General features: G+C 37.7%; 2 protein-coding genes across 7 annotated transcripts in view; both read left to right on the top strand.

Moving 5' to 3' along the window:
• Nucleotides 1-3,370: 3,370 nt before the first annotated feature.
• On the top strand, nt 3,371-16,506 carry anapc4 (anaphase promoting complex subunit 4). The gene is made up of 28 exons (XM_074636173.1): nt 3,371-3,523; nt 5,266-5,381; nt 5,465-5,570; nt 5,673-5,805; nt 5,900-5,974; nt 6,069-6,095; nt 6,189-6,233; nt 6,339-6,423; nt 7,417-7,524; nt 7,629-7,799; nt 7,927-7,991; nt 8,149-8,191; nt 8,307-8,383; nt 8,463-8,563; nt 9,326-9,377; nt 9,512-9,567; nt 9,710-9,756; nt 9,845-9,901; nt 9,995-10,051; nt 10,143-10,236; nt 10,494-10,591; nt 12,230-12,291; nt 12,381-12,419; nt 12,512-12,613; nt 12,710-12,790; nt 12,907-13,074; nt 14,642-14,765; nt 16,140-16,506. Exons 2-28 carry the CDS (start codon nt 5,274-5,276, stop codon nt 16,383-16,385), a joined length of 2,427 nt encoding a protein of 808 aa, XP_074492274.1. The 5' UTR covers nt 3,371-3,523; nt 5,266-5,273; the 3' UTR covers nt 16,386-16,506.
• A 1,960-nt stretch (nt 16,507-18,466) lies between these two features.
• slain2 (SLAIN motif family, member 2) overlaps nt 18,467-19,998 on the top strand; it is a 28,118-nt gene continuing 26,586 nt past the window's right edge. For 4 of the 6 annotated variants that reach the window (XM_074636162.1, XM_074636161.1, XM_074636158.1 and 1 more), the window contains exon 1: nt 18,468-19,247. In XM_074636162.1, coding sequence (XP_074492263.1) covers nt 18,754-19,247 — 494 coding nt within the window. In that variant the 5' untranslated portion in view covers nt 18,468-18,753. Of the gene's footprint in view, nt 19,248-19,998 lie in introns of all 6 variants that reach the window. The other 2 variants (XM_074636160.1, XM_074636159.1) reach the window with 1 other exon arrangement.

Below are 19,998 nucleotides of genomic sequence, written 5' to 3'. Positions count from 1 at the left end.
GTTTATACAACATTCAGAAGCTCTCAGTGGTCATTGATGCCTGTTAAAACCAAGAGTTTAGACAATAACGAGATATCAAACATCCAGCTGATCAGTTACTGGATGTGTTATGGTTTGTCTTGTTAAGACGTCTAATGTGACACAGTGAAGCGACAGCAGCTTGTCAGTGTGTCCAGCTGAGTGGACGCGATGACCCCAGACCACCCACTGATCTGTCTCACCTATGGGTAATTCATCTTTAGGAGGACCTGTTATGCTCATTTTCAGGTGCATACTTGTGTTTTGGGTTTCGACTGGAGCATGTTTGCATGCTTTAGTGTTCAAAAAAGTGCTTTACTTTTCTCATACCTGCACCTCCTTTTTTTTTTAAAACTTGTATCTATGAAAAGCTGAGCCTCCCCACCACCACCACCCATATTTTCTGACATTATCGCACTAAAAAAAATTACAAATCCTCAAACAAAATCCTCAATTTGAATAAAGTAATTCAGTGTATTAAATGAGTTAGTCTTTTTTATTAAATCAATTTTCTTTAATGAATATAACTCGTCAGTTTTGTCAACAGAAATAAAGTGAAGACGTCTCGATGGATTCCTTGATGGATCTACATTCGCTTTGCGGTAACAACTTAATTAATTTACTATAATAGCGTTAGAGCCAAAATAGCCTTTTGGTTATTGTGGTTAAATAAATGTAATTTATGGTGTTGTTAGATTGCTGCTAGACTAGCCTCCCTTTGTGTGCATCAAGCGGGAGAGCAAATAGTTTTTTGACCGCAGTGAAAATGTTGTTTTTGAAAGGCTAAACGCCAACAAATATGGAATGAATATTACGTTAGATTTTGCTACTAAGTATCAAAAATAAATATATACTTTTTAAATAGTTTTAAATACAGAATTTTGTATAAATTATCCATTTAAGCTGCAGTTGGTAGAATTGGAGCAAATATGATTAAAAAAAAGTTATTTATACAACCCAATGATGCCAAAAATATTCTGCCTACTGCACGTTTAAGTGTGTTATTATGATTTTAGTTATACATGAGAAAATCTAACTTTGACAACCTAAGAGCCGACAAATTCTGGTGCACCCCCTGTGATCTTTGGCTCGGACCCCAGGTTGGGAACCACTGGACTAGACTAAAGACTGAAACAGCGGGGTTGTGCAATAATCTGGCAAAACTGTTATCTGGCAAAACTGTTATCTCATCAATATATATATTGTATTTTTATATTTTATATTGTATTATCTTTTATATTTGTTTTATATTTATATTGCACTATCTCTTTTTTATTGTATTATCTTTTTTAGCACCTATGGGATTGTCACAATCTAATTTCGTTGTACTACACAATGACAATGAAGGGCTTGAATCTTGAATCTAGAAGGGTAAAGACAGTGCAGGACCACGCAGCCTCACTTGGTCTATTTCTAGGCCACTATCACATTTTGTGCTCTCAGAGCTATTCTGGTTCTTCATCAATCTACTGATTACAGTTAAGGGCCAGTGATAAGTTCGGAAGGAATTTCCACTGTAATAACTATCTACACCACACACACACACACACACACACACGCACACACACACACACACACACACACACACACCAGCTAATCACTTGCTCATCACCATACCCTGATTATTAATAACGGATACTAAAGTATCACTTAAAAATAACTGCATTATTTAGTGGTGACTTCTATAACATAAAGACTTGTATCTGTGCTGTGATCTATGTAAGAATAGTACTGGAACATTCCCAGCACTCCTTTACACTGTACTTTCCCACCATTATTCCTTTCATCACAGATTATGTTGACATGTGGCCTACATGCAGTATTTATCTATAGCGTTTAAGAATATTACTAAATGCCCCAGAGACCTTCTTCTCATATTAGGACTGTATTGCTAGTACGGTCAGACATAGGCATCATCTTGACACACTAGTGGTGGATTACACAGAATATATCTGATAGTCTTTATTATTTCAGCAGTGAAGATAACATAGGCTGTGCAGATCAGGCTTCTGGTTTAGCAAACAAATCTTCCCTTCACTTTGTATTGGAGATTTAATAGTTTAGAATCCTTTGCTTGACAGATGTGGCATCACAAACTGATATTTTACCCAATGTCACGCTGGAAACAGATGACATATCAAAGCACTAAAGTTGCCATTCTAATAAATAAATGAATGAATAATTAAATAAATGACTCACTAAATAAATTAAATAATAAATAAAGAAATGTTCAAATAAAAGCCTCAATTATCAGATACATGTGTAATAAATAAATATGCACAGAAATAGAAAAATAAATGAAAATAATTATTTCTTTAATAAATAGGGAAATAAATACAGACAGAAATAAATGTTAACAGAAAAGAATAAATTGGGAAGTAATTAAATATGAAAATAATTTAATACAAAAATAAGTAATTTGTTGAATAAATCATTCTATTCTATTAGAAATTATTATATTAGAAATGATCTTGGATTGAAAGAACAAAAACAGAAATGTCACAAAGGACAAATAAATAAATAAAAACACCAACTCTAAAAGTACCAAAAACTAGATGTGGCACCACAAACTGATATTTTACCCCAAGTTACGTTGGAAACAGACGACATATCTATGCACTGAAGTTGCCGTTATAATAAATAAATAAATGACTCAATAAATTAATTAAATAATAAAGAAAGAAATGTAGAAATAAAATCTGCATTATTAAATACATGTGTAATAAATAAATATGCACAGAAATAGAAAAATAAATAAATAAAATTTATTTAATTATTTGAATAAATAGGGAAGTAAATACAAACAGAAATAAATGTAAACAGAAAATAATAAATTGGGAAAAAATAAAAAAAATATGAAAATAAATTAATACAAAAATAAGTAATCTGTTAAATAAGTAAATGCATTTTATATATTTTTATATTACTAATTCTATTATTCTATTGCATTCTGTACAAACGCAATACCACCGTTTGACCAGCAGAGTTCTTTCAATCCAAGATCATTTCTAATATAATAATTTCTAAAAGAATAAAATAGAATAGAATTATTTATTCAACAAATTACTTATTTTTGTATTAAATTATTTTCATATTTAATTATTTCACAATTTATTCTTTTCTGTTAACATTAATTTCTGACCGTATTTGCCAAACGCTTCCAAACGATAAACAACAATAAACTATGATGACAACAATCGCTTCATTGTGGGTTTAAGACAGAGCTGCCCATCAATAATTCACTCATCTACTGGCTGTTTACAGTCTACTAATATATCCAGTACAAGTGTGCAAGGCTATTTACGAATTGCGGTTTTCCCTCTGAGGAAGTTTGTCCTCTCCCGCTTCCCGTTGCTCTTCAGTGATTGGTCAGAGAGGGAGAATGTCGCTGTCCGCCAAACATGTGAACACATGATGAGCAAAACGTAAACAGAGTGTTTCTGAGTGTTTCTGAGTGTTTCTCAGGGCGGAGCTGAGCGTGTTTAAAGGTTTATACATCACAACGGTATGTTACAGTTATTATATCACTGACTGTCACGTTAAACACGGGGAAGTTAGACACGGAGGGTTTCTGACAGACCTGCTAGCATCACAGCTAACACTGGAACAGAGGTCCTGATCTCTTAACGTTAGTCTCAGTGCTGGTTAGTTAACGTTAGATTAAGAAAGAGTTTCTATGTTTCTTAGCTCAATATCTTCTTAATATGACACTATTTTAATAGTCCTGTATCACAGCTGTTACCCTGCACTATATTCACTTTTAACAGTTTTCTTCATCTCCTTGTATTTTTATATCTGGTATATTTCTTTGTACTTTGCACTACTAACTTTTTTACTGCCTTTTTACCAATATGTTTTACACTATGGAACTGTGATACTGGAAACTTGAATTTCCCTCAGGATCAATAAAGTTACTATCTATCTATCTATCTATCTTCTGTATCTACTGTATCTATCTATATATCTGTCTATCTATCTATCGATTGTATCTATCTATCTATCTATCTATCTATCTATCAATGAGACATGTCAAAGAGTTTAATGTTCTCAGCAATGCATTTCCCTGTTCAGTGTATGTTTCTCTGGTTTAATATGTTGAAATCACCTTCAGCTTACAGCCTGCTGATGTTATACTCATTGAAACCTACACCTACAGTTCTCTTGACTTTAGACATTACTAATGTTGTTTTTGAAAGGCTAAACACCAACAAATTGAATTTATTTGATTGAATATTACGTTAGATTTGGCTACTAAGTATCAAAAAATATATATACTTTTTAAATAGTTTTAAATACAGACTTTTGTATAAATTATCCATTAAAGCTGCAGTGGGTAGAATTTGAGCAAATATGATTAAAAAAAAGTTATTTATATAACCCAATGATGCCAAAAGTATTCTGCCTACTGCACGTTTAAGTGTGTTATTATGATTTTAGTTATACATGAGCAAATCTAATTTTGACAACCTCAGAGCAGACAAATTCTGGTGCACCCCCTGTGATCTTTGGCTCGGACCCCAGGTTGGGAACCACCGGACTAGACTAAAGACTGAAACATTGGGTTAGAAGGGTAAAGACAGTGCAGGACCACGCAGCCTCACTTGGTCTATTTCTAGGCCACTATCACATTTTGTGCTCTCAGAGCTATTCTGGTTCTTCATCAATCTACCGATTACAGTTAAGGGCCGGTGATAAGTTAGACATTAGACATTTATATCTCCACAGTGACTGAACGGATTATTACCTATATTATATTTGGGCCTGCAAATAACGAATATTTTTATATTGATTAATCAGCCGATTATTTTCTAAATGTATTAGTTAATCGTTTGATCTATAAAATGTCAGTGAAAGGTGAAAAATGTCCATCCAGGTTTCTTTCGAAGTCCAAGGTGATGTTTTGTTTTTGTCAGATATTCAGTTTAATATGATATAAAACAGAGAAAGGGGGGAAATCTCCATAGTTAAGATGCTGAAAACAGAATTTTCTGATAAATTACTTGTGATTCTAATACTGTTTTAAGCACACATGTCACTCACTAAATAGGATGGAGAAGTGTATTGTAGGAATTGTCTTACTCATTTGAGGAACACTTTTATTAATCCACTTGATTACCAAGATAGATAATTGCATTTTGAAGGGTCATTCAAATATATACACCTTTACAAAATTATATTTTTTTTAGTTTAGCTGTCCAAATTAATGTCTGTTATTTATGTTGTATTAAAACTTTTCACATTTCCCAGCCAACAGCATGCCTGCCTTCCGGCAAGTGGGAGAGAAGCAGCTTCCCAACCCTGTGCTGTGTATGGCATGGTCTCCCAAAAGGGATCTTATTGCTCTGGCCAACACAACTGGAGAGGTAGGCTTAAAAGAAACAAACTGAAACATGTCTTGTTATCATCTTTTATGGTTTTGTAATTGTATGGATCATGTTTGTCGTAGTTGCTGCTACATCGCTTAGCTAGTTTCCAGCGTGTTTGGAGCTTACCACCCAGTGAGTATACTGGGAAGGAGATCACTGCACTTGCCTGGCGACCGGATGGCAAAAGTAAGGAATGATTTTGTACATCTACTGTATGTGTTTTATAGTCGACTGCTTGTTGATGGGAACATGAAGATATTAAACTTTAATTCTCCCTTTAATCTCCAGTTTTGGCCTTCAGCCTCGGAGACACTAAGCAGGTGGTCCTGTGTGGTGTTGAGAAAGCAGAGATCCTCCACGTGTTTCCAATGCAAAACTCTGTGACCTGCATGCACTGGATGGAGGTGACAGAGGAGAGCAGGTATGCGCGAGGCTCAGGGATCAATCCAGTTGCACAAAGGACAGCTGATTTTTGTAGAATAATGTGAATAATTGGTCTTTTTGGTGTGTTTCAGTGCCCTCAGCTCCTTCTACAACTCAGAGGATGAATCCAAACTTTTTCTTCCCAAATTACCAACACTCCCCAAGAGGTAACACCGGCATTAACTGCACATCAGATTATAAGAAAGAAAGTTATCCTGAGTTGATTGAATAACATTTGTCCAAACTTTTGTTTTTCCCCAGCTATAGCACAACTTCAAAGATCTTCAGGTGGGGCAGTATTTTAATGCATAACTCATCAGCTGTCTACTGTATGTTTTGCTTGTGATAGCAGCCATATGTTTTTATCTACCTGTGTTACAGTGAGGAAAAATCTGACGAGATATTGAACCTCATGGGAGAAGTCAGGTAAATTAAGCCTCATGTTGAAGGAACACACATTTTTAATGCAGCATTATTTTTTAATTGAACTGGAAAATAATTTCATCAACTCCCCATTTCGTTTCGATGCAGACTGAACGTACTTGTTCTTGGAGGAGACTCCGGCTTTGTGGAGCTTTATGCCTACGGGATGTACAAGATTGCCACTCTTACAGGGGTAAGGCTCTTCCAATCATTCCTAAGAGTTGTCTGTTCTTCCAAAAGATTTAATTTCTGAAGTTTACACTGATAAAATATTTTAATTTGATCTGAAGTGCAGAATTGTGTCATTAAACGGCAAAAAACAAAAGTCTAACTTAAATTGGATCGCACTGTAGAAACATCTTAGAATAAAATGCTCTTCTCCGTGGAAAACGTTGGCCTCAACATTTACTGTAGAGTTGAATCATTACTTCTCTGACACAGTCTCAACAAAATGTAAACATTGCAAGCTTCACAACAAGTACATTAATCACAAAGCAATGTGTATTTGTATTGTGGGGTGAATTTATGGAATGGTTTAGATCAGTCCTTCCCAAAGTCTGGGTCGGGACCCACAGATGGGTCGCAGGAGATTTTATTAGGGTCGCCAAATAAATTTGCAGAATTTCTTCCATAGTCTTTAACTTAAGATTTATATCTGCAGTTCACCTTTGAGCCACAATAGGGAAATATTCGTATTGTTCTGATAATTGTAGTCTGCTTATAAAACTGAATCTAATATGAAAAGCTGATGTTTGTTTTACCGATGAGAGGACACCAGAGCCTGTTAACTCCACCTAAATGTATTTATTTGGTCTCATTTCTAAAGTATTTAACATATGTATATGCTTTCAATAACACATGCATAGAACGAAGTGGTGATTTATCAAATGTATATCTCTTCGACATGGGTGGTTTACCTATTCCAGATGATATAAGGTGATGCGGAAATGGCAGTAAAAGTAGTCTGGAACGTTCATTTACGCATAAATTCACACTTCTCACGTTTTATAGATAAGGCCTATTGTGAATTGGGTCGCGATGGTTTTTCACTTTTAAAAAGTGGGTCCCCAGAAAAAAAAGTTTTAGAAACACTGGTTTAGATGTACAAAGTATAAATATAAAAAAATAAAGAAAATGTATTAAAAAAATAATTTTTGATAATTTTTGTAATATTGACCCTTCACAGGTGTCAGGAACCTGTCGTAGCCTGTGTCTGTCCAGTGATCTCAAGTCTTTGTCCGTCATCACAGAAGTCAGGTCTGCTGACGACAACCCAGAGATCTGCTACGTTCAGGTGAGGCGGATGATTCAGCGTTCTCCATTTCCTGTTTCGTTTGTGTCCTCATCCCTTCTCTGACTTGCATTTTTACTTTTTTTATTATATTTTCCGTCTTCCAGCTGGACACAGGGTTGTTGTCAGACTGTCTGCCTGAGGTGACCAGGATGGCACGCAAGTTCACCCACATCTCTACGCTGCTGCAGTACCTGCACCTCTCGCTCACGTGCATGTGTGAAGCCTGGGAGGACATCCTCATGCAGATGGATCTGCGACTCACTAAGTTTGTTCAGGTCAGTTCAGGATGGGTACCACTACATCCCCCATCATTACCGTCAACACTGGAGCTCCCCAGTCTAGATTGTAGTCTTAATCGGCTAAAATAAGAGAGTACAAATGTCTTATTTCCCCTGTTTGTAGGAAAAGAACACAAGCACTCAAGTTCAGGATGAGTTTCTGGAGCTTTTGCTGTGGGGTCAATCAAGGTGAGAAAAGAGACTATTTCTATTGTTAGTGTTTGCTCTTTGTCATGTTGTAATGTTTGGAGTGTCCTGCAGATGGTGGCAGAGTATGTTGGGCTAGTTAATCTGCTTTTTTTTATTGTAGGGATGATTCTAATGTTTCCTCTCTGCTTTCATATAGCCCTGAACTACAGGCTCTTCTCATGAACCAGCTGACCGTTAAGGTGAGAGTAAGAGGTGTAAATGCTCCTCTTAGTGTTCAAACTTGAATCTACATGCAGTCTAGATACGATTTCTTACAGAAAAAACATATATGGTTTGTTTATTTGTTCATCATAGGGCCTGAAGAAGCTTGGCCAGTCCATTGAGTCATCTTACTCCAGCATCCAGAAGCTGGTGATCAGCCACCTGCAGAGGTATTTTCAGCCTCTAACTTCCTCTTAATGCTGCCCGTTACCTGAGACTTCTCTGTTGAAATGTTTCGCTCTTTTTCAGTGGCTCTGAGGCTCTGTTGTATCACCTGAGCGAGGTGAAAGGCATGTCCCTGTGGAAGCAGAAGTTCGAACCCCTCGGTCTGGATTCAGCAGCTATAGAAGGTACCGTGTCCCCAACAACCTACATGATTAGTAAAAATTCAGCTTTATAATCATCAACAACTTCTTCGTTGTCGTCTGCAGTTAATACAAAATGCAGCTGCTCGTCTTCTCACTGGAAAAAGAAAACGGGATCACATATCGCTCCACTGACTTCCTGTCCGTTTCAGTTGATTAACATTGGCAACATTAGCCAGCTAAAACCACAATATCTCTATATATTTCACATGCTTGGCAGTAATTTTAGCTGACCAAACAAAGGTCCCTCCATTGATGTTGATCCTGGTGCTAACTTTTCCTGCTTCAGCCTCCAGACTGTGGTCAGAAGGCTCAGGGGAGACGCTGTAGTTTAGGTCTCCTGGGCCGGAGTCGATAACGTTACTCTCTCCGGAGTTAACCCCCGTCACTCCACTCGACAGCAGGGAAACAAGACATGGGAAACCTCTGTTGGTCTGGAGGAGCTGCAGCATTTATTTCTGCACAAACTGCAGCTTCTACTGAAAATTCACTGATATTCTCAAAGCTAAACTACTTTCCATTTCGTCACTTCCCACGTGCACACACACTCCCACAACACTTTCCTCCAAAAACAGGCCTGCACTCTTCACATTAAAAGCAGTCTACAGGCTGATAGAGGAAACCCAGGAAGTCGTGGAAGGTCTCATTTTTGGCAATAAAAAACAATTAAAACACGTTAATATTTGTAAAAATGTACGTCCAGTCCCTCTAACTTGACTTGACATAATGTGTGTTTTATGTTCTCAGGTGCTATCACAGCTGTGGGCTCATTTTCTCTGAAAGCCAACGAGCTTCTGCAGTGAGTTCACTGATTTCTTTTTAATTAACTGGCTTCTTGCACCATTAGCATAGCATAATATTTTGTGTAAATTGCGTATGTTTTCCACATGTCACTGCTCTGCAGACAATCACTGCTTTTATTTTGTCATTCAGGGTGATCGACAAGAGCATGAAGAACTTTAAAGCCTTTTTTCGGTGGTTGTATGTAGGTAAGAATAAACATTACTTTGTCAAATACAATACATGTGCAGGAGTTTGACTTGTTGATCCTGATATAGAGACATTTAATATTGTGTACATTCATGGCGTTGTTTTCATGCTCTCTATAACTCTGTTTTTGTTTCCCCACAGCGATGCTAAGAATGTGTGAGGAGCATGTACCACCTGAACTCAACAAGGTGAGTTATCAAAGGCACAGAGACAGAGAGGTTATTAAAGTGTTCCTGACATAATTTAATCATTTTAACATGTTGGTTGATCCTTTAGATGACTCAGAAGGACATTGCCTTTGTTGCTGACTTCCTGTCTGAGCATTTCAGTGAGGTGAGATCAGCGTAATGACACTGTTATGATAATTAAATACAACATATTTATAGCGTTTTACAAACTGTGTTTCATTGCTCTCTGGTTTAACAGAATGAAGAACTCTTTGATCGTAAAGGGAAGTACTTCAACGTAGAACGAGTCGGTCAGGTAAGAGGGTTTTTTTGTTGCATAACTTCAAGTGTTTTTTTGGAATGGAGCCACTGTTTTACAACCCCTCTGGTTTCTCTTTCATCTGCAGTACCTGAAGGACGAGGACGAGGACCTCGTGTCTCCACCCAACACAAAGGGAAACCAGTGGCTCAAGTTTTTACAAGAGAGCACGCACCTGAAGGGTGAACTATGATGTTGGCTTTTTTTATTAACAATTAGTAGTTTTATAACTAATTTATGTGTGTGTGTGTGTGTGTGTGTGTGTGTGTGTGTGTGTGTGTGTGTGTGTGTGTGTGTGTGTGTGTGTGTGTGTGAATGAGGTTAAATGGTTTGTTTGGCTATAAACTCAAACTAACTGGGTCTCAATTAGTTTGAGTGGTGGTTTTACTTAAGGCACCGCCGCCATAACTAACAGAAAATGTTTGACTGGTTTATCTAGAGAGCCCTCTGCTGTTCCCTTCATTTCCCCAAAAGTCGTTGCACTTCGTCAAGAGGATGATGGAGAACGTGATCGAGCAGTGTCTACAGAAACCTGCAGTGAGTTTTGTGTGCTGTCCATCTTCTTCTTTTGCACCAGTACAATTGAGCTTTTAACTATAAATGTGACCTAGGACGGCATATTAGGGCCATTGTAGGTAAATAAATTACGGAGCCGGGTGAGGGGGGTAATATTCGGAGAAAAATTAAAGTCATAAATTTATGAGAAAAAAACTTGAATATTCTCTGAGATTTTAAAGTAGCAAATTAACGAGAAAAAGCTCACAAATTTGCGAGATTCTAAAATCATAAATTTACAAGAAAAATAAACTCGGAAAATTAGTGCAGTGCAAAACCGTGGTACTGAAAAATAGGTAGAAAGAAAATAATTACTACATGAAATTTGTGAGTCTTTTCCCGTAAATTTTGCACTTGAATCCCAGAGAATATCTTTTTTTTTTTATTGTAAATTTACGACTTTAATCTTGGAAATTCAGATTTTTTTCTCAGAATATTACCCCTTCTCCCGGGGTCTGTAATTTAAAAAAAATTTTTACCTAATTTCTGAGATTAAAGTTGTAAATTTAGGAGAAATACCCTCGGATATTCTCTGAGATTATAAAGTCATACGTTTTCGAGAAAAAAAACCTCAAATTCTCTGAGATTAAAGTACAACAATTAGTAAACAAATACTCTGGATTTTAGCCCAGAATCACCAGATTATCATCAGCATCCGGACTTTGAAGAGACATTGCTGTGAATTGGTTCCTATTCAGAAGAAAACGACAAACTGATTAGGATGAGGTGACGGCTTTAGTGCATCAGATGCAAAGATATCGCCTCACTAACATGTGCGTGTGGCATTCCCTGTAGCATCTGTTGGCGAATCAGTGGCGTGAACTGGAAAACATGAACAACATCAGTTTGTAGCTGTCAGTGGTCTGTGTGGTAAGTTAAATTATATATGTAGGACGGACCATTATATTTATACCATAGACAGAGTTTCTGCGCATCCTTAAAAAGTAAAAATTTGTCTGAAATATGATTTTATAGGTCTTAATGCTCTACTGTAATCAATGGGGTCGTCTGTGGTGTGATGAGGTTGATCCAACCTTGCACATTGAAGCAATGTGGTCCATTGACACAAAAAAATGCTCCGTATTTGTTTATTTTTTTATCTACAGTGGCCTTAATACGCTGTCATAGGGACCCTCACACCTCTTCCTAACTGGACATGATGCCAACATCCAAACCTGCTCCGTGTGTCAGCGAACAGGCAAAGCGACGTGTCGCTTGTTTGAAAAAACACTCGCCCTGGCTCTATTTATGCAAAGTTGCGTGCTCCTCCAACCTATTTTCACTGGTCAAAGTCGACGCAACAGTTAATCAATATCACTCTCTTTATGTAATAGAAAGTGACATCGCTCGGAGTATATCTGGACAATTTTTCACACTCCATTCGCTTGTTTGTTGTATGTTAGGAAGAGGTGTCATACACAAAGTCTGGATTCAAACACTTTATACATATTGTAGCCACAATACAAAGTAATACAAGGCAACGTGTTTGCAACACTCCTTTCTTTAATGAAAGATAACTGAACATGCTTTTTAAAACAAACTTCAGATGTGTTTGATATTCATTTGACTTATTCTTTCTTTTTACATGTTGCTTATTTATTGTTTGTAATTTGTATGCAGGAAGTAATTGGGAAGTCTGTAAAACAGGCCGTCTTTTTGCCCCTCTACACCGTGCCAGAGAGGTAGGATCATGTGTCTCTGTTATTAATCTGTATTATTTGAAATGTGACTAAATTAATGTGATTAAATTATTTGTTTGTTGTCTTTCCAGCTCTGAAAACACTCCACGACTTTTTGAACTCCCATCTTTGTACGTAAAACACAAACATCCCGGAGTTTAATGGTCTTGTGCAGTAAGATAGAGGTTTGTTTTAATGATATTTCCTGGTTGGACTTCTACAGGTGGAACGACAAGAAAGCCAAAATGCATCATGTTGTGTTCAGCATGCCGGAGATTTCACCCAGTAAGCTCTACCTGTTACGGAAAGGAACCGACCCAAACAGGTACAGCTGTGTGATTGTGGGTGTTTGTGTGTTTGTGTATGTTTCTTTGTGTATTTAATCTGTGTTTTTTTAACCATGTTTGTTTTGCTCTCACAGACACATCCCCAACAGCGTCATGTCCGTTGACCTCAGCCACCATCTTGACAACGCAGATGATGATGATGCTGCAGCAGCCAAGTTAGTGCCGCTCATCCTCTGTCATTCCTACCAGTTAATTAAGACGTAAATGCAAACCTCAGCTGGTGAAGGCGTTGCTACCATTACTAATTTACGATGATTTTAATCTTTTTCAGGCCTAATTGTGTCTACAGCTGCCTGGATGCTCGTTTCTATGACGATGAAATGTTAACTGTGGTCTTGCAAGAATCAGAAGAGGAAAACAAACGGCGTGTCCTCGCTCAGCTTCCTCTGGCTTCAGCCCTGAGCTGTGAGACTGAATTCAAATGGGAGCCTAATCTGAGGTGAGTTAGGATTAGGAGTGAGTGGGTTAAAGGTATTTTTAACCCTCTGAGACCCACTACAGACCAGTTTTTGTCTTTTTTAGGGGGGGTACAGGGGGTCTTCAGGGGGAGATAGCAGGTCAACAGTGGATGTCACATAGAAGTGGTGTGCATCATCTGAAAGCTGGGAACCTGAAGAATAATTTGAGATGCTGCTCAGCACTGTGTGTCAAGTTGTTGACAAGGGTTTAGAACAATATGATAGAAGTATATGATGGTCATCTCCATGCTCTATTATGTCTCATAAATTGTTGCAGCAATTTTAGGGTCGATACCATTTGTTACACAGATTTGGTGCTACATTTAACCATTTTTTACCACTCGAGAATTAATTAAAAACGATCAATAATCCCTCCAAAATACCACATTAAGACACCAAGACCATGAGGAAGACAATAGAAAAAGCCATGCTGTGAATTGGGATCAAAAACCTTTGACATTTTGGAGATTTCTGCAAGAATTGCATTTTTCTGCGATTAGATGGCGAGCACTTCTGTACTGGAAACTGCTCGAGACCCCCTTATTGTCAATATACTTAGTTATTTAACCTCCTTCTTGACAAGCTAGCATTACATGGTATATACCGATAGATTCTTTAAGTTTTTCTAGTTTAATATGATATATGTATGATATGATAGCTCTAAAACTGAACTTGTTACAGACTCTGAAACACAATAAAGTCGGTCGGGATCGCCTGCAATCCCACGAGTCTCAGAGGATTAAAATGTTTTACTATAATTTGGTTTAGGCCAGAGGTTTTCAAAGTGTGAGGCAGGCCTCCCCAGGGGGGGCTCCAAACAGTTTCAGGGGAGGCTCAGCGAATAGAAATGAAAAAATATTACATTAGTTATCAAAGGAAGATCACTTAGAATAGCCTGAATGTAGGGCTGTCCCGCTAAGAAATTCTTAGTCGACGAATACGACGAACATATGATTTTGTTGACTCATTGTTGATTTAATCGTCAGATCTGTAAAACTGAGTTTCTCCACAAAGAATCACACAAAATAACCACTTTAAATCTGGAGTTTACCAGAGATGTGCTCATAAGTTTCTTAGAAATAAGTCATTCAGCATGAAAAAAGCATAAAAAACGTCTAGTCAACTTAAGAAATCTTAGCCGACTAAGACCAAAACGACCGATTAGTCGACTGAACGACTAAGCGGGGGCAGCCCTTCCTAAATGTGTATGATTTAGTTAAAGAGATGGTTCAGAGATGCAGTAGTTTTGGGGAATTGTACTGTTTTTCCCAGAGTCAGAAACTAATAAATGCCTTAGGACAGACCCTTTTCATGTATTTGGTGTAGTCTGAAGTCAAACAGCAATGTTACAGGCTATCTCTGCTCAATTGTTGAGTGTCTATGGGAACAAATAACATAATCATGATTCCATAGGCGTCCGGTAATTGAGTGAAACTAAGTAAGTAAACCTAGAGGGGGGAGAGGGGATGCCTTTTTCCAAGCTTTGTCTTAGAGGAGACCCACAGTCTTTTAAAGACTTTTAAAACCTCTGGTTTCTCGTGTTGTCAGGTTGGACCAGCAGAGCCATGCCATCCCATGCCAGGCCCTGGTGTTGGGGAACCAGTGGCGTGAACTGGAAAACATGAAGGCGCAGTTTGTAGCTGTCAATGGAATCCGCAAAGTGGCCTGTGTGGTAAGTTAAATTATATATCTAGAACTTCCCAGACAAATGTTTCCACGGGTCCTTAAAAAGTCTTAAATTTAATTGTCTGAAATTTAGGCCTAAAAAGGTTCTTGTTTAAATGAAGGAATCAAAGCTTTAGAATCACACATGAAAACAACAAACATCAAGCTGCAATGAAAAGTCGCCAACAGACGCTGGTTCATAGGACTTATTTTCATTCATACTTCATTTGTCTTCCTACTTCTGCCGGTTTGAACGCAAAATAATAAAAATGGCATTTTATGTGGTCTTCAAAAGTCTTAACTTGTTGAAAGCTGCAGAAACCTTACATGGAGCACTGAGATTTATTACAAATCTCACAGCCTTTACTCACCATTGTTTGCTGTATGATCGGGTTGGATGGTTGGTTTCCTTGTCCACCTGTTGACTTGACCGCTGGCATATTCCTATTTATAAGGCTGCTCTTGGTTTGCTTACTTCTTATCTTCGGAAGGAAAAAAGTATGGGAAGTTATTGTATTTGTTCCCAGGACTTATTCCTTCTAATTGTCTCCAAAGTAAAGAATGCTTGCCTTTATACTTTGTACAGATGAGCTGTCACCGCTCAATCTGACAACCGTAACGTTAGAGCAAGGAGGAGGATGCATGACACAATCCGTCTAGCGTTAAATTAATGCTACGTTAACAGGTTTGGTTGCCTGAAAAGGAGCGACGTCACCAGCGAGATTTTCAACTAGAAGCGCTCAGAGCAGCCGTACAAACAAGGAGGAGCGCTCAGAAAAAAAGATGCTGGGTGCAGCACTTTTTCTCTAGGTGTCTGGATGCAGTCGCATACACTCTCTCCTCGTTGGGAACAACCGAAAAAAGATGCTGGTGCTCAGAAAAAATCGCTATATGGACACAGACCCTCAGTATGCTGCTCTCTCTGCTTGGAATCAGCTGCAAAATTACCTGAATCTTCAGGAGCTGGATGCATTTAAAGTGATTTTAAATTACTTGGAAGTCGGCACATGTCTGTAGATGTTTTGAATGTTGAGGAATGTCTTTGTATATCGTATAATTCTGTAATTTTCTTTGTTTTCATTTTAAATTGTTTGTTTTTATGTCTGCAACTATGTTATTTGTGCTGCTGGACACTCTTGAAAAAGAGATTTTTTTTATCTCAATGAGTCTTGGTTAAATAAATGTAGTGTGTGGGGATTTTAGTTTGGGATTTTATGTGTGATATGTGAATGAACTGTCCTGCAGTATTCCTATATTTGTTCCAGGGATCAATAAGGTCAGATGAGACATTTCTCTCCCAGCGGGGGGGGCATGTAATGATGCTGGTGAATGAACCTAGTGGACTCTTTTTCTCCTAACATTCACTTTTCTGTCCTGGCAGCTGAGTGCCAATCTCAGGCACATTCGTGTTTTTGAGATGGATGTAGAGGATGAAGATGACGAGGGAGCCGAGTCTCAGAACGCCAGCGCCGACCAGGACGGGCTGGACACGACTATGACCAGCGAGGGGCCGGGAGAGGAGAGCGGAGTGGAGGCTAAAGATGAAGCTGGAGAGCGAGGAGGAGGAGATGTGTTTAAAAAAACTGAGGAGCATCTGGAGTCGGAGGAAGCGCTGGAACTCTCTTAAGACTGACACACAGAAATATAAGACTTGGTTCCATCATTTGCTTGTTGCAAAGGATTTTTTTCCTACAACATCCTGAAATACGTGTAATGTTTGTATATGAAAATAAACATGTTTGTGTTCATATTTTTTTTAAATTGTTGATTTTTTTGCCGGCGACAGCCATCCGTACCTCTAAACGCGATATTTCAGGAACTCCTGAAGGGAATTTCTTCAAATTTGGCACAAACGTCCACGTGGACTCAAGGATGAACTGATTACAATTTGGTGGTCAAAGGTCACTGTGGTTTTTGGCCATAACTCAAGAATTCATAGCTAATTATGACAATTTTGCACAAATATCTAACAGGATAAAATTATGAAGTGATGACATTTTGGACAGACATGGATCTAAACTGCATCTTGATAATGTTTTGGGTTTTTTTCCATTTTTTTTTTATTTGATAGTACAGTACATTTTGAGTAATTGATCATTTTTGTCATCATGCCATTCACTTTATATTTTCCTGTAGGGAGGAATTGGTCCAGCACTGTATTCCTGTAGGTCAAAGTGATTCTCAATTTACAAATTTGGCCCTTAATATGGGGGCCTGGTGGCCTGCCAACCATTTTCTGATTCGCAGTGAAAATAAATTAATTCCCAATTTTTTCCCAAAATTTGTTTGAACTTTGAATGTAAATAAGGTGCCACAGAGCATACAAAAATCAAAATCGTCATCAAAATATACAAATACAGCTTGTTTATTTAAAAAAAAAAAAAAAGTGCCAGGGGAAGCCCCAAATGTCCTCAAATCCTGGAAAGAGATTTGTTATAGTTTTTTTTTTAAATGTTTATTCATTTTATCTGATAAATATTATTGTTTGTTTAATAACTGGCCCCTGGCCTCCTGTCATTTTTCAAAAGTGGCCCCCAGGGCAAAGCAAGTTGAGTATCTCTGCGGTAAGTTAATAGTACCCCCCTAATCAGTGCAAAACATTTTGGGTAAAGAAAAATAGATGACAGTTTATGGCAGTGAACAATTGCGTTGGAAATAGGAATATTTAACACAAAATGTGGTTTATTGAATTTCCATTTGCATTTTCATTGAACTTATTATAGTATAATTATTTATAGAATTTGTTTTAAACTAACAAATAAAAGAAATCTCACATACCCCTTGCAAAAGGCTGCTCTGCATTACCCCTAGGGGTACTAGTACCCCAATTTGAGAAACACTGGATTAATAAGTAAATTGATCATTGTAAAATAAATAGTCATCTAAATTATTAATTAATTATTTGGGTACCCACATATTTAGTTTATTAATCACATTCCACATTAATGCATGTGGCAATTGTTTTAATGCTTTCTTTATTGAAAGCATGCTCAATTATAGAGGTACAAACAAATACATAGTCAATTGAAATGGGGAAAAAAAATAGTAAATTAACTAACTAAGAAAAGTAAATTAGACTAATTAATTAAACTAGAAAATTAAAATTAAATAAGAGAGAAAAAGTATATGAAATCAGATACTAGACTTAGCAAGAAATATAAAATAAATAAATTAAAAATTAAATAAGTACAAAAAATAATTAATAAAAATAAAATGGTAAATAAATAAAAAACAATGGGGAAATAAAGAGGGTCGTAGGAAATGTGTAGTGAAGATCCCTCTCTACGATATTTCTGTGGCAAAATAATGACAAACGTGTTAAAGTCCGTGAACGAGCAAATAGGTGTTGGTTAAAAATAATGTACTGCCTTTATGGCAGTTAACAATTGCATTGAAAATAGAAATATTGGATATAAAATGTGGTTTATTGAATTTCCATTTGGATTTTTATTGAATGTATTATAGTATAATTATTTATAGAAATGGGAATTATGCACATACATTATGACAAACATTGGATTAATAAGTAAATTGATATTTGAAAAAGAAATAGACAAATGGTCATCTAAATTATTAATTAATTCTTAGGTTACCCACATGTTTAATACATGTAGTAAATACAACTTCTCTGTAGCAAAAATCATCACAAACGTGTTACGTTAACGTGAACGAGCAAATAGGTGTTGGTTACGTGCTCGCTCCCGACCCTGAACGCGGTGACGTAGTTAGCCGCCGCCTGTTGGTCTTTCACAGTTGGTGACGAGTGTTGTGAAAATGGCCTCGACGCTGCCCGTTACTGCGACTAACCGGACAAGATGACGGCTTTTAAGCGTTTTAAGTCGGTCGAACAACAAAGCGTCGTCTCTAAACACGTAGATAACAAAGTAGTGAACTAAAACAAACAGTTTGCGGGGCGTAAAAACGACCTGAAAACACCGCGGAGCAGCACATATTTCCGCGGAGCTCCTCCTCCGAGAAGCCGCCTCGGAGCCGCTATGGAGGACATCAACTCCAACATCAACGCGGACCTGGAGGTGCGGAAGCTGCAGGACTTGGTGAAGAAGCTGGAACAACAGAACGAGCAGCTCAGGAGTCGGTCCACGATGTTGTCCTCGTCTGGAGGGATGATGTCAGGCCACCACAGACCGCTCAGCGACGGATACGACCCGTCCTCGCTGCTGACAGCCGGCTTCGGCGGGGTGGGGTTCGGCGGGATGCTGGAGAACAGCCGCTGTCTGAGCTCCAGTCTGAGCCCCAGACTCTCCTACGACGGCATCAGCTTCAGGAGGGCGTACGAGTACGAGGGGGCTTCTTCATCACCATCGTCATCATCTGCTGCTGCTGCTGCTGCCAATGTGTCCGGCATGAACTCACTTTACTCAGACAGCATCGGGGCTTTCACAGACGAAGGAGAGACAAGCATCCTGGATGAGGTGGAGATCTTAGACCTGGAGGACATGGACTGTCTAAACGAGGACGAGGACAGCTGGTGAGTTGTCTTCTTTAGGAGGTGTCCTCAGTGTTTGGGGTGACAGCTTGCTCTATAAACATTATGGCATCCTCTTCATCATCTCACAGTATAGCCTGAAAGTCTCATTGTGGATCTCTGACTGAATATAAAAAATCTCACATGTGATGAGAAAAGAAGTGATATAGCACATATTGCAGATATGATGACAGTGTATGGCAGTTTGGCAAATAAATTAATTCCCAATGGGAAATTTGTTTGTACTTTGAATGTAAATAAAGTACCAGAGAGCATACAAAATCTAAATCAGCATCAAAATAGACAAATAGAGCTTGTTTATTTAAAAAAAAAAAAGTACCAGGGGAAGCCCCAAATGTCCTCAAATAAATAAGTAGATAAGATAAGTAAAATAAAAAAGGTAACGTAAGCTAAAAAATAGAAAAAGAAGTAACATGGCATGTGATGAGAAAAGAAGTAATATTGCACATATTGCATACAGTGGTTCTCAAACTTTTTTAATGATGAGATGAGATGAGACTGTCTCTGAAATATTTTTCAGCCAAACAAATCTCACATGTGATGAGAAAAGAAATAATATTGCTAAAAAATACAACAAAATTACAACAAGTTCAAGTATATAAAATAAAAAGTACTATTTCTAGCACCAGTGCCTAAAATAATAACAACTAAGTAAGATACATTTAGTAAAATGAGTAAATAAGATAAGATAAGTAAAATTTAAAAAAGGTAAAGTAATCTAAAAAATGAACAT

Source organism: Sebastes fasciatus, chromosome 5, assembly GCF_043250625.1.
Source record: "Sebastes fasciatus isolate fSebFas1 chromosome 5, fSebFas1.pri, whole genome shotgun sequence".
NCBI classification, from domain to species: domain Eukaryota; kingdom Metazoa; phylum Chordata; class Actinopteri; order Perciformes; family Sebastidae; genus Sebastes; species Sebastes fasciatus.
The sequence above is the reverse complement of the archived record's forward strand: the minus strand, read 5'-3'. Positions and strand labels throughout refer to the sequence as shown.